Here is a 15,000-nt window from a genome sequence, read left to right as displayed (position 1 = left end):
TACGTCGGCAATTTTTTAAAGTTTTCTATAGCCTCGAAAGTTCAAAGATTGCGCATGACTTGCACTATCTTTTATTTCCATTACTAAATGCGGTTCTCTCACTTGGGTATGATCACAAATAAAAAATAATATATTATTTTGAAATAAAGACATGTTGAAGCAATTTGTAACGATGGAACTAGTGAGGCCACGCTTTCTCATGTTGCGAGTTATATTGAGCGGGACTTCACATGCACAACTGCATTTTTTACGGTATCACTAACTACTGAAAAAAATAAAGCAGCGTGCATTTTGTTTCACAGTAATGTCAAAGTTGAAAAATATTTTCTTCGACGCAGAGACCACTAACTTTCTGCGTGAAGTAATGTGTGGGCACTGAATTTTAAATGTAGGAATTTACTAAATGTTACCAACATTTGTTTCCCAGGCTGTCTTCGTGACATACTTCTCTAATAGATGAATGCTCGTATCAACTGAATGTAAATTTATCAAGCCATGTAAGTTGTCCCCAACTGTGACTTGCTTCGTCCTCTAGAGAATCTATACGTCCTTCTTTGCATTCTAATTGTGAAGAGTAGGCAACCTAAGTTCGCACGATAATATTCCAGACCAACGTTCATTGACATTTTTTCTTTCTTCCTTTCTTTATTTCTTTCTTTCTTCCTTTAATTTCTTTCTTTGTTTCTTTAATTTCCTTCTTTCCTTCTTCCTTTCTTTCTTTCTTCCTTTCTTTTGATTTCATATAACCTGACATAATATTTACCTCTGTCGAAAAATTGAAGCGTGGATGCAGGGGCTATCGTCTCATCGCCATCAAAAGATTCGCTGCCTAATCAATCTCATCAGTTATTCTAAGTACATTGAAGCAGATCGTGTCAGTGAATGAAACGATAACTGATTCCTCGTCAATAGGTCCTCCTCATGTCAGTTTTCTCCTACAAAATGCACGTATTGCTGCAAGGTTCAAGTTAATGCCACTGTGTTGTCGTGCATAGCTTTGATGAAACTTGCAACTTTGCTATTGTCAACGATACGCGGCCGGAAGTTTCGAAATCAAAGCAGAAGTACCGCGGCGACCTATTTTCTTTTCGCTTGTATTGAGATCAATAACTGCACTCTGGACTAACTACGTATCTCGCGAGCAAGAAACACGCCGAGCATACGCACGTCTTTTTTGTTGTTGTTGTTGTTTATGGCCGCCCATGCGTACGTTACAGTCAGCTGGCTTTTCTGTACGCTGAAGCCAGCTGTGCGTTTGAATAAAATTAGGCTACTTGATTGGTGAACTAATGCTAGGCTGAACAGTACAGAGAGCACAAGGTTATGATTGATATGGGTGGTTTAACGTCCCAAACCACCATATGATTATGAGATGTCCCGCAGTAGAGGGATCTGGAAACTTAGACCACCTGGGGTTCTGTAACGAGCAGCCAAATCTGAGCCCACGGGCCTACAGCATATTCGCCTCTATCGAAAATGCAGCCGCCGAAGCCGGGATTCGGTCCCGCGACCTGCGGGTCAGCAGCCGAGTACGTTAGCCACTAAACCACCGCGGTGGGGCCAGAACACAAGGTAAAACACCAATATCTTCTTTTTATTTTATTTTTTTATTATATATGACTAAGTCTGGCGCACCGATCACGGAGGCAGTGCGAAAGCAAGTGAGGTGCAGAAAGCCTGCAATGCATTCGATCCTCGAGGCGATCCAAAATCACGTTAGGCGCAGAAAGCATACGGTGGGTAAGGTCACAATGAATACATTGATTGAGCTGAAGAGAAAGAAGGCAGAGAAAGAGGAGCAAATGAAGATGAAGAAGAGGAATGTGAGGAAGAGAAGGAAGAAAATGAAGAAGGCTTTCGCCTTCGAGTCGTCTTAGATGACTGCATAGAAGGTCTTGTCAGGTTTTTTTTTTTTTTTTGGCTTACCACTTCAGCGATGCGTATCGCACTATCTCAACCAAGAGCACGCACTGTCCATTATTGGCGAAACCTTACTGCAATGTATAGATTATCTTGTTGCTTATGTCAACTAAAGTGCAATGACCTCAAACGAATGCTCAATTTAAGCACACTCCAAAAGTGGGCTTGTTGCTGGCCCTCGCCGTTTGGCACCTGAATAGCCTATTTTTAAACAGAAGATTGAAGTTTAGTATTTACCTGTCCTCAAGATTGACCCGCCGCTGCGGTCAAATCGAATAGTCATGGTCAATACCTGTTAAAGGTCTGTACGACGCGTCGTATCAGTGTAGACGCCTGTCGTCCACAAACATTTTACGCCATCTATCCTCTAGCTGATTTTGCCACTAATTCATGGGTTCCTTGACCTACGCGCTCAATCAGCTTTTACTTTTTGAAAAATCCGACAACTACATGGCTGAATTGCTCAACCTATCTGGCACTCTTCGTTTATAAGGCGATATTGATATATTAATCATCAATAATTATTCAGCTGCGTAAGCTCACAAGCCGCCGGAACCCTTAAGAATAAGGCAAGAGCATATCAGTGCCTGCAGGCTGAAGCCTTGACGTTCATCCAGAACAATAGCTAATGATGCGAAACTCATAGAATGGCATACCTTGTCATATTTATAAATCGTTTCAACACAGGTACGAGTACATGTTTATCTCATACACTGCAATCTCGAGTATAGTAATCCGGCGATGATATGATCATGCCACAATGTCAACCTCGTTTATATTCAAAAGTCACGGTAATCGGTCCTTGGCAGATTGCGGAGAGGAGTGCATCGATTTTAACGACGTGCCGTGGCCGCACTTAGCGATCTTTCCGGCTGGTAAAAGCGCTTGCTACTCTTCGAAGGCACTCTAAATGGACTTCTATGAAAAGACCCACACCGAAAGAAAGAAATTTGTGTCGATGCAAAACGTGTACACGTTCTCATGAAGGCAAACTCTAGCCAGCCTGTTTTTAAAGCGCACTGTAGCTTTATTTCAAATAAATGTCGAATTTCAAATCAACTTGCTCAGACTTATACTCTGAAAACTCCAGCGTTGTTAATTTCGTCTTGATAGGTTTATTCATAGATGAAAACCAATGTTGAATGTTTCACTTAAAAATTTTTCGCTGAAATCTCCAATGGTGACGTTCCGGATTTAATTTTTTTCGTAGTTTGCCCTTCCTGAAATTGGGTATATTAAGCCTCTGGCTACGTAGGTCCTAATAGACGTAATTTAAATCGGTGAAGTCATGGCGACTGATGCAGAACCTTCAACATGACGTCACCTGCCACATTTTTTTACACTTTTTGTCGGTCACCAAGTGACTTCTCGCAGCAAGCATCGTGTTTCGGTATAAAAAAAGGGGGGGGGGGGGGGGGTATCAGAGAAAAATCTTTTTTTTTTCTTTCAACAGTGCCTCTTTGATAATGTAAGATCAATATTGACAGCTGGCGTCGATACGAACTGACCTTGTGGGTGACCTCACTGCAATGTCACTAGCGTTTCCAATTAGCCGACCCTATTCTCCACCCCACTCACCCCTCCACTCGCCCAACGTCAGTCATACACGTCCCCAACATAGACGACGTGCGTCCTCTAAGCTGAGAAGAGCGGTCACTGCATTCATTAATGAACGCTCAACTACGCGGCAGGGTCGGGTTTTTTTACGCGATTGTTGGCTGATTGGGGGGGGGGGGGGGCGATTTCGGAAATTAAAGGGGCAGGGCGGCCAGAATAATTAACACACCTGTGTCTGAATGCTTCCAGGTGAGAGAAAGGACGCAAGAAAAAAGCATTGCGGAAGATTGAAAGCAAGGGCTAGATGTTGAACAAAGGGGATCGCAAAAGAGTGGCCCCGTATCTGCATTAAAGTGCTTATTTGGGCCGGTTGGTACATGGTCAACGAAGTGAAAAAACAGCGCGTAACACAGGACACAGGACAGAGAAGAGACGGACGATGCGCTGACACAACGGAAGAGCGGAGAAAGGGGTAGGATATAACAGAGCCCGATGTATTAGAAATGAACTGTACTAAAGTGCTTATTTGGGCCGGTTGGTACATGGTCAACGAAGTGAAAAAACAGCGCGTAACACAGGACACAGGACAGAGAAGAGACGGACGATGCGCTGACACAACGGAAGAGCGGAGAAAGGGGTAGGATATAACAGAGCCCGATGTATTAGAAATGAACTGTACTAAAGTGCTTATTTGGGCCGGTTGGTACATGGTCAACGAAGTGAAAAAACAGCACGTAACACAGGACACAGGACAGAGAAGAGACGGACGATGCGCTGACACAACGGAAGAGCGGAGAAAGGGGTAGGATATAACAGAGCCCGATGTATTAGAAATGAACTGTACTAAAGTGCTTATTTGGGCCGGTTGGTACATGGTCAACGAAGTGAAAAAACAGCGCGTAACACAGGACACAGGACAGAGAAGAGACGGACGATGCGCTGACACAACGGAAGAGCGGAGAAAGGGGTAGGATATAACAGAGCCCGATGTATTAGAAATGAACTGTACTAAAGTGCTTATTTGGGCCGGTTGGTACATGGTCAACGAAGTGAAAAAACAGCGCGTAACACAGGACACAGGACAGAGAAGAGACGGACGATGCGCTGACACAACGGAAGAGCGGAGAAAGGGGTAGGATATAACAGAGCCCGATGTATTAGAAATGAACTGTACTAAAGTGCTTATTTGGGCCGGTTGGTACATGGTCAACGAAGTGACCGGCCCAAATAAGCACTTTAGTACAGTTCATTTCTAATACATCGGGCTCTGTTATATCCTACCCCTTTCTCCGCTCTTCCGTTGTGTCAGCGCATCGTCCGTCTCTTCTCTGTCCTGTGTCCTGTGTTACGCGCTGTTTTTTCACTTCGTATCTGCATGTTTCACTGTAAATGTCGTCGAATGACGATTGTCTTCCGTCTGTAGAGAGTGAATAAAACATTTGATATTCTGTGTGAGAAAATCGGTGAATGGGATCAATACACGCAGCGGGTAGATGCTTCCACCGTATCGTCTTAGCAAAGTGCAGGAAACACCCACCTTTTCGTGCATAGCGCTGCATTTTCAGCTTAGCGTAATAAACGCTACGATCCTTAGAATTACTTGTGTATGACTTTTGTTGTTAAAGAAACAAGCCACAGTATATTGACGTGTCGATGTTCTGCCTCCTCAGATATGCGCAACAATTGCTTTTACGGGCGAAGCTCCTTTATGGTGTCGGTCTATCCATCCTCCGGTGGTGTATGTATCCACCAGTGGCACATACCCGAAAGAGCGGTTCTTAAAATGTCCGCTGGATAGTGGCACTTGTATATGACGAATACATGATGAAAAGATGTGAGATGGCTGTACTTGGAATGTTCGCTAGATAGACAGACGGACGGATGGACATACGGGTGAATGGACGGACAGACAGATAGAGGGACGGCCGCATGAACAGATGCATGGACGGACGGATGGACAGGTAGAAGAACGCACGTACGCACGGACGCAACTACGGATGGATGCACCGACGGTCGCACTGATGGATGGACACACAAACGGACGCACGGACGGACGCATGAACAGGCAGAAGCAAGACCGAATGGGCGGACGAAAGCACGGACAGACTGACAAACGCTTCGCCCCACCAATTATCACTCACTCCGCGGATATGCTGTGATTCAGGGGCGAAACTCCTTATAGCGGCACTCGTTCATCCCTCGCAGCCATTGTAGTGTGTAACAAGTATAACATTTGGACCTCCAAGGTGGTGCCGGTGAGAGATTTCTTCTGTGCGTTGTTGAACAATAAAAGATAGTGCTCAATGTATATGGCAATGGCCGCTAAGGGGGAATGAGAGACAGGAAAGTTCGGCTTTTAGTTAACGCGCACGCTGCGAATTTTTTTTAATCGATACTACGCACAAGTATGAACGCAGAAACCAGAGCAATATTGGTGGGTGCGGAAGGCGTAGTTGTATTCAAGAATGAAAGGCTAACAGAATAAAAGGCAAAAAGACAAGCCGTTTCGGTTGACGAACAGACAAGTCGACGGACAGACAGACAGACCAAATTTTTTTGCGTTGAAGTATCCCAAAAAGACTATCGTCTTTAGAGGACAGGCACGCGATGTCGCGAATGCGATAACATTGTTATACAAGTGGTAACGTGCAAGAGAGATAAATATTGTGATGAAGAGAAAGGAAAAAATCACAGCATATCCACGGATTGAATCATGATGAGTAGGCGAAGCTCCGGATGTACATAGTTAAACCGTGAATCCCTCGTAAGCCTTGCCCAGCCGATCATCATGTAAAGACGGCGAGCACGCACGGCAGCCGTTTTACGAGCCCTCCGCTCCACTGCCTTGTCTTTGTCGCTCATACTCGAAGCACACAAACTGCCGGCGAAAGAGGAAGCGCGCCGAGAGCGAACGCATTTTAACGCAAGAGCGAACGTGGTCTCCTATCACACGAGAGCACGCATCGAATTGGCGCGAGCACCAAAGCACCATGTAGTGCGCAATACGAGTACTAGCGGTGCAAGCGCCACAGCGCCATCTAGTGAGCGCTCTGAGTACTAGCGGTGGCTATTACAACGCGGGACTTGCCAATGCCTTAAAGAACTTCGCCTCTAAAAGGCGTGATGCTAGGATCTAAAGGTTATTACGGTGTTACTTTCGTCAAACTGCTATTCCCTCCAACACAACAGGGAGATATACTAATAAAATAAGGAGATTACAGGGTCTGTCATGCATTCACCTAAGGTAATTCTAAGGAAAGCCTCGTTATATGTCCTCTAATGGAGCAGCTGTTCAGCAACTCGTTCCGTATCCGGCAAGTCAAAAAACCGGCAGATATTCGCCACAGGAATCGGCAAGCCTTAATATCGGGTCAAAAACTGGTCGCGTATCTGTATGCTTAGTTGCATATGTTATCAAAATCTTCTCCCGGCCAAGCGGCCGTTTATGTTTTGCCTTAGCTCAGACAGCGCCTTCTCTTTGTTGAATCGGCTGCATCTGGGTCGCATTGATAAAATAGAGGAGGCCCTACGCGAGATATGGACGCCATCTGCCAGTGCCGTCGGAAAACGTGAGCTTCTGCAGAACCCAGGGCCGCTGTCAGGTGGCAGCACCATATTGTCACGGGGTCGTGACGTCTACGAAGGGAGCAATCTGTAGTTCGAAGATTAAACTGTATATTCGGCCGAACTCACTGCTGGTCAACGAAAAGCCAGATTGCAGCGATACACACTGGCACTGGAAGTGGCGAACTGAGCGTCGTCCGTCGATCAACTGACAAGCGGTGAAGGGCTTCGGTATTTATATATGTGTATTCCAGCCTTATCACTGGTCATCGCGAAAACTCTGGAATAATTTTGAATGTTTGCGTCTTGCACGCAATTTTAACAAAACGATCTACAATGATCGCGAATCTTCTCTAACTATCAGGCGCAGTTTGCGCTGAGCATTCCTTACAGGATTTCTGTGCGAAAACCGAAAGAAATAAAAGTGAAATTAAGAAACACGTGTGGCAATATCGTCGTGCATAGCGTCACATTTTCATCGCAGCGTAATAAACAGTAGAGTCTGTAGAATTGCGTATCTGTGTATTTTATAGTAATTGAGCAGGCCACCTAATACTTCTGAAAGCTTCCTGCCCCTAATAAGGCTTTGCACTGCCTATAAGATCGAACGCATTGCAAGCTTTTTGCGCCTCAGCTGCTTTTGCATTGCCTCCGTGATCGCTCCCTTTTGACCAACCTATGGCGTCGCCTGATAAATTCACCAAGTGACGTCCCTTCGTGTGACGACGTACACTGCGACATCATGAGGACGTCACAAATTTTGGCGCGATGATAATTTTTCCGCACGCTCGAGTTGACGCCGTCAGTTTATTTGCCCGCTTGAGCACTGCATGAACTTGAGCGCAAAGTGTGTTCGTAATACCCCTCAAAAAAAGTTAGGGAACCTTCAATACTAATCTTTCGGTGGTAAGAAGAGAGAGAGGAGGGGATATAGTAAGCCTTGGCGCTAACAGTGTGGGGAAAGCGTCGCATCATTCTCGACACGTGTCTCTGCCAGTCCGGGTGTCCATTGAACGAAAGCTTCTACGTTGCTTAGGTCCATCTACTGTCCCACTGGACCCTCCGACAACTCAGCTCTGGGTCAGCCACGCAGGCGTGCCCCGATGACCTGGATACTTCGGCGAGTATGGACACACGTGAGTCCTCAAGGCCGTTTTTTTTCTGTAGGGGCGATCACTTGCCGTCTCTCTTTCTCGTTAGTTTCTACGGGGCGGTATATATGAGCAAGTGCGACGGCGTTGCGTCGGTTCGTTATTCGTTTTGCTTTTGCTGCGTCGTTTTATTGTTCGTGGTATGTTCGTACGTCCTCTCAACTCCCTGTCAACGGTAAGCCTAATGATATAAAAATATACATGAAAAATGCGACCACGTCCCGCCAGGCGAGATAGCCGTGGGAGCGCATGAATATGTAACAGACGAAGCGAGTAATCATTATTCTGCTGCAGGTTCTCACTGCTGCACCGTTGTCGACGATAACGACGGTGCTGTAGAATCTTCTTTGGAGGAGGGACTCGTGTCATGCTGTCCCTTTTAATCGCTTTCTTTTCATTTCTGAGAAATAAAAGGCATGCAGCACTGCGAAAGTATAAGGTGATATGACACTATCCGGAAATTAGATTACGGAGCTGTCCGCACATAGTGTGCCAGAGCTCGAGGCACTGCCAGTAAGGGAGTATATAGTATGCGACCTTGATACGGCCACTCATTGGTACATGCCCATCCTGTAGCCTTCTCTTCATTTCACCGTTTTCTGAAAAAAAAGAAAAATTTAGGTATCGTATGCGTGAAAGGTTGCAACGTTAACTCGACTGTGAGCATGATTGATAAATAACTCGGCTTGATGGTACCGCCACATGAGACGAGTATAAGTACGGGCATAATTATTCCTTATACTCACGAGCAAAATTGATACGATCACTGCCTCGTTTAGTGGCTTCTTCTCGTCAGGAAATATTGCGCAACTCAATTAACGTCCTTTGTAGCTCAAGCTGAAGCTGGTCGCATTTTACTTTTAGCTATGTTTTGTGTTGTTTTTTGTTTCGTTTTATTTTTGTTTGCATGACGACGAACGGCAGAACAAATGGCACAACTTTTGAAGGATGAACTTGTCGGCTAGGTGGTTTAACGTATCATAACGGAATCTGTGTACATTTGATATCATTTTCTTCACCTTTTTTTTGCCTCTTCATTACGTTCACAATGGCTGAAGAGTAAATACGTATTTATGTGCGTTCTTCGCCGCAATAAATTTCAACTGCCAGTCATCGCTACTTGGACTTGCATGCGTGCCCTTGCTGTCCTGCTGGTCTTTTGTGCCGTTTCACTAATGATATATTCTTACATCGTTGACTTACTGGCAAAGAAATGCCTATTACCATACTCCGACATAAATGTGCGTAGTTGAAAAACCAGCAAGAGAATATAAGGACACAGAACGAGATCTAGCCAACAAGTTAAGTTTAGACAGCGCTCGTACTCTGACCTCTTATTCGCGTGTTCTGTCCTATTCGCGCTTTATTATTTTTTTTTGACGAGATGTATCGAATCCAACTCGCCCACATCTCTACCTTACTGTTCATCAAGTTTTTCCTCTTTGGTGTTAAGGTTAAGGTCAAGGATGTTGTAGGTAGCCGGTGGATCTAGCTTTGCATAATTTGCAAGCAACTGCCCCGCCCTTTTTTCTCTTTGCTAAATGAAGCTTTGTTCTTTGTTTGTTTTTTAACTAATCACGAGCATGCAGGCTCTTAAAATAAAAATCGTTCATAGCGCGACGCAAGCCTGCATAAGACAGCGGCCTTTGTGCTATTCCACTTGCAGTACTGTGGCGGTACTCCATCTCGCTGAACTATACACCAAACATAATTGTCACTTATCACAAATCACATGCGAGGTCTGTAGCAATAACAAATTTCAAGAGAAGTCGTGACACTTGTTTCCTGAAGATCAAGGAACCACGCGGAAACACAATATCAGTCACGCTGTCGCATGGTGAGCCTAACTGTTGCAGTTCCTCAAATAAACCTTGCCGCTCCTTCTTAAGCGCACAACATTTAAGCAAATAGTGTTCTATATCACCGTTTTCCTTGCACTTCGGGCACAAGGGCGTCGCGGACAGTCTGATCTTGTGAAGCCATGCTGGTGTACGCGCTGATCCCGTTCGAATGCGATGAAGCAAGCAGGCCTCTTTTCTTGATAGCCCTTGTGTCACACATGGCTGGTGAGGCGTCAGCCATAACGAGTGAAAATGCTTGCTTACAGCTTCTCGTAAGATACGCTGATTGTCTTTGGGAGCCTTCTTCGTTTGTGTAAGCGCCAGAGCACTGCGGGCAAGTCTGTCAGCCACCTCATTACCCGCTATACCCACATGTGATGGAATCCATTGAAACTTAATGCTTATACCCATGCCATGCAGATATTTAAGGATTCGCAGTGATCTTTGAGTGCATCGATCCAAAATAAATCCATGTTTTAGCCGCTGCAAAGCGGGCTTACTGTCCGAGAACAGCACGACTTGTTGCTGCCTAAAAAAATTCAGTTTTTTCAGGGCTGCCTGAATTGCCACGCTTTCACATGCTGTCGATGGAACAACGCACTCGAGTTTCGCTGCCCAGGAAACCTTTAGAGATGGGATCACAAACGCTGCAGCGCTTGCTCCGCGCACTATGTCGACTGATCCATCGGTGAAAACTTTCAAATGATCTGCGTACTTTTCTTCAATATATTTAAGTACCAAAGAAAGTATTTTTGCTGTGTGTGTGGAACGCTTGCTTTGCATCCGTGGAATCGTCACCTGGCAGTCGACATCCTCATGTGACCAAGGTGGGTCTTGTCGAAGTTGTCTTTGTTTGGGGAAATCGATGATAAGATGGCGAAGGGTGTTGAGGGCCACGAAAGCTCGGGATTCCGTGCGTCGCCGAAGGCGACTGAGTAGTGTTTGTCCTGGGCTCGATTCGCCAAGTCGGCAAAGCTGTGTCAGCAGTCGTAGAAAGGCGAGAAGACGTAACGACGGAAGACGAGCTTCATGAAGCACCTTTATGCTCGCTGCAAACTTTGGCACTCCCAAAGCAACTCTGAGGCCTTTACGATGAAGTTTTTCCAGCTGTTCGTACTGTGACTCACTCGGAGAAATCAGAGGCACTTGGAAAAGCACACGGTTGACAATTACTGCCTCGTGTAACTTTATCATTGATGTTGGGTGACTCCCTCGGCTTCTTCCCGCCATCCTTCGAAGAATGTTTACACGGGGCGTCAGCGCTGACATGGTCTTGTCTACTGCTCGTCGCAAATTCATCCTGCTGTCTAGTGTGACTCCAAGAAACCTCATGAACTTAACTTGCTTAATTGATGCACCTGGAAGTAATATTTTCATTCTTGTTTCTCGTCTTCGCATACCTGGGAATAGCATGAATTGAGACTTTTCAGCTGATATTGTTATGCCAATAGATTCAAGATAGGTTTGTGCGGAGTGTAGAACTCTTTGGCCAATCATTTCCAATCTCTTATACTGATATCCAAAAAGCCAGATGCATATGTCGTCGGCATAAATTGATATTTGTACTGTCTTGCTCACAGTCTTGAGAACATTGGGTAAACCAGCCATGGCCACATTGAACAAAATCGGAGACAGGACACTGCCCTGTGGCACTCCTCTGGTGATTTTCCTTGAGCTACTGAGCACTGTCCCTAACTTCACCTGTATCGAGCGATCACTAAGAAACGCCTGAACAAAGCGTAAAAGGTGCCCAGTTATTCCCATAGATGCAAGACCACAAATTATCGCACCTTGGAACACGTAGTCGTATGCTTTTGAAACGTCCAGGAATATTGCCAGAGTTGAAAAGCCGTATGCTCTTTGATGTTCTATGTGACTCACCAAGTCCAAGATGTTGTCCTGTGCACTCAACCGTTGCCGAAACCCAATCATATATGCTGGAAGGCTCTTGTGATTCTCCATCCACCATGTCAGCCGAACACAGGCCAGCTTCTCCATCAGCTTCGCTACCTCTCTTCATTATCTCACATTCGCCAACCTCTCGCGTCATGTCTGAGTGGTGGCGTATGCAGGCAGGCGCGCCCCACTTCACTGCTGCTAGCTGTTGTTTCCGGGAAGTTGGTTGAGCTAAAGGTCTAGCTTTAACCCCACATAGTTACGAACAGTCAATGCTGCCCGATAACGGGGATAACCGTCTCATGAAAGCAAAACTTGGGGCAAAATAGTGGTCATACAGGCACTCATTTTGAAAATAGGCATTCATAGACATTTATAGCCGTTTGTAGGCACTATAAAAGCCCTATAAAAGAGTTGCCTGACCTCTAATCTATGCTCATCTACCAAAGTGGAGCGATAGGAGCGCAACGATGAAAATAGGTATTTGTTTAAATTACAGTTTCTATTTGTTACTTATTTTATTATCTTTATTATTACCATAAGATAAACTAATAGAAAAACTGTGATGTCATAGCAGGCCTTCTTTAGTCTGTGATTTCGTCAGTGTTCGTGATCACAACTGCTATTCGCCCTTAAGTGTTCAAGGTCATGTACTTAAGATGCATGGTAGTTGGCGTTCGTTAGCAGCACAGTGAAAGCCAACTCTTGCTAGAGGTTACGTCACTTATGAACAAAGGGTACACAGGTTATTCGTATATGTGGGAGGGACATCATCACTGATGACCTACATTCAGACTCATGGGCCAAACACGCACCATACATTCGTCACCCTCTTTTTTTCGGTATTACCCCCTACAAATATATAGGAGCAACGAAGCCCAGCTTGAAATAACCAAATCAGAATACTGTTTGGTTTGAGAAGTGAAGTACTGTTTTAATTTGCTTTAACTGCAACGTGAGATTAACCATACTTTGTGATGGACGAACAGAAAGCGCACTTGTAGGGCAAAACAAACAACAAAGCACATGCGCTTTTTTTTTTGTGCGGTTCCATGACTTTACCTAAGTTAATCCCAGTATCTATCCGTCTTTCTCTCTCTCTGTCGCACTCTCTCATATGGCCCTCTTTCGGTGTTATTTTAGCAACACCACGCCAGACGTAATCGATTCCATTGCGCCGCCCTCTTTCACATGTGAATTCATCCAGAAGTTTCAGAACAACCTCGGGTAGTTTTGAAAGCCGCCTTAAACTACCGCTGGAGGCGTAATCACTTTCAAGAATAGCAAAAAGCTTGCGGTCTGACCAGTGGCGTAAAACGTTATCAGATAATTGGGAACTCGCGCAGAAACCTTGCTATCTCCACATAAGCCATAAAATTGCATCCGTAAATCTCAATTGTGCTTATTTTTATTTTCTGCAGACTTTAGGTATAGGTCACATTGCCTTCCCTCTATGTTTGAAAGTATAACCTTTATTTGACTCATGGTAGTGCTTGGGATGCTGGAGTGTCCTGTACCCCTCTAGTTTTTTTAAATAACGAAGCAATTTTTTATTAGACGCATTTAAGGATCTATAGTTATATTAATATAAGTTATATATCTATCTACCTCTTTTCATACAATGCAACAATTTCTCTTTTTATGTCAAGAACGGCATTTCACTGTCAAAAGTTGGGTTGCCATCACTGCAACTTGATTCTTCACGTTAACATCGCCCATATGGGCTGTTTTTTTTTTCATTATTATTATTTAAATGTTGTGATGTGGAGTTAGCTTCAGTGAAGTTGGCACTCTTTTTGTTAACAACGCCCGCATTGTTGATAACAATAAAACAAGAATATCAGAACTGACTGACACTTGTTTGCTCACACTTGAAATAAATTTTGAGTATATTTTGGGGGACGCTGACTCGTAGACCTCTTTGTGTGTGTGTTAGCCAGATTGTCTATAACAGTTGTACATCAGTGAACATACTAGTTACACAACGTTTCTTGAGAATCTAATGTGGTTATCGCCTGAGTAAGAAAGAATTATTCGTACATAATGAACCAACACACTCTCTGTGAAAGCGAGCGAATAAGTTGGTTTTTTAACTAATTGCAACTGCGAACACAATTGTCGCGCCACCGTGTTAACCAGCTTAAAAGCTGCCTCTTCGTCGGAGCGTCGAACGCAAACAGCAACAACGCGCACGCACCCGAACGTGCGCGAGAATCGGTTAAGCCTCGCTTCTCGGACGCCGCAAACAGGTGGGGCGAAATATAATTAAGAAGGGCGACACGCTAGAAGAAGTATCGCCTTTTACCTGCTCCGAGGGTGGTCGACTTCGGCGACTCTCTCGGTCCGCCGATTGATCCATGCCCTGTTGACACGGTGCCCGCGTCAACAACTCGCGGCCGCACGCGGGCACCAGCACAGCACGGCGGGCGTGTCGCGGTCTCGACAGTCAGAAGACGCTGGACACCGTCGTAAGGTAATCATGACGCGAGCGCGTGCCTCTCGGACGGGCTCGCTCAGAAGTTTGCTCCGGGAAAACATCTCTCTTCTTCTTCACCGGGTGGCGTGGCGGCCGCGCGTCTCTTCTTCCTTCGACGTCGTCACGCGCCGTCGGCCAAGCCAAGCCAAGCCATGCCACGCCGATTGGACGATCGCAAACAGAGGTACAGGTATAACAACAAGAGCACCAAGCAGACGACCCGTAGCAGACGACAAAAGAAAGACGGAAGAAGCGGGGCCAAAGTTGCTTACTTGCCCTGCACGGGCAAGTTGTGTTTAAAGAAGGGGGTCCTCGCAGCGATATCGATGGGGGGAGCGAGCGAAGTGGGAGTTTCGAGTTTTGCGCGAGATACGAATCCGACCATGTCCCCCACCTTCCAGTTCGCCCTCGTTTTTTTTTCTCTCTCTCTCTTTCTTTCTCACCCTTTCGGTCGATGCGGCTGCTGCTGCTTGAAAATGGGCCGTTGTCCAGGAGACAGCGTAGTACGTGACTCCGAACGCACACACTCAAGCACGCACGCGGTGCCCCGTTTGAAGAACGATGCGGTGCTTAAGCTCTTGCGTCAGAACCGGGG

General features: G+C 45.5%; 1 protein-coding gene across 1 annotated transcript in view; it reads right to left on the bottom strand.

Moving 5' to 3' along the window:
- Positions 1-14,583, bottom strand: part of LOC119181771 (uncharacterized) — a 130,213-nt gene extending 115,630 nt beyond the window's left edge. The window contains exon 1 of the mRNA XM_075875371.1: positions 14,235-14,583. Within this exon, the coding sequence (XP_075731486.1) occupies positions 14,235-14,288 (54 nt within the window). The 5' untranslated portion in view covers positions 14,289-14,583. The remainder of the gene's footprint in view (positions 1-14,234) is intronic.
- Positions 14,584-15,000: the final 417 nt, after the last annotated feature.

The sequence above is a fragment of the Rhipicephalus microplus genome, chromosome 10, assembly GCF_043290135.1.
Source record: "Rhipicephalus microplus isolate Deutch F79 chromosome 10, USDA_Rmic, whole genome shotgun sequence".
In the NCBI taxonomy this organism is placed as follows: domain Eukaryota; kingdom Metazoa; phylum Arthropoda; class Arachnida; order Ixodida; family Ixodidae; genus Rhipicephalus; species Rhipicephalus microplus.
The sequence above is the reverse complement of the archived record's forward strand: the minus strand, read 5'-3'. Positions and strand labels throughout refer to the sequence as shown.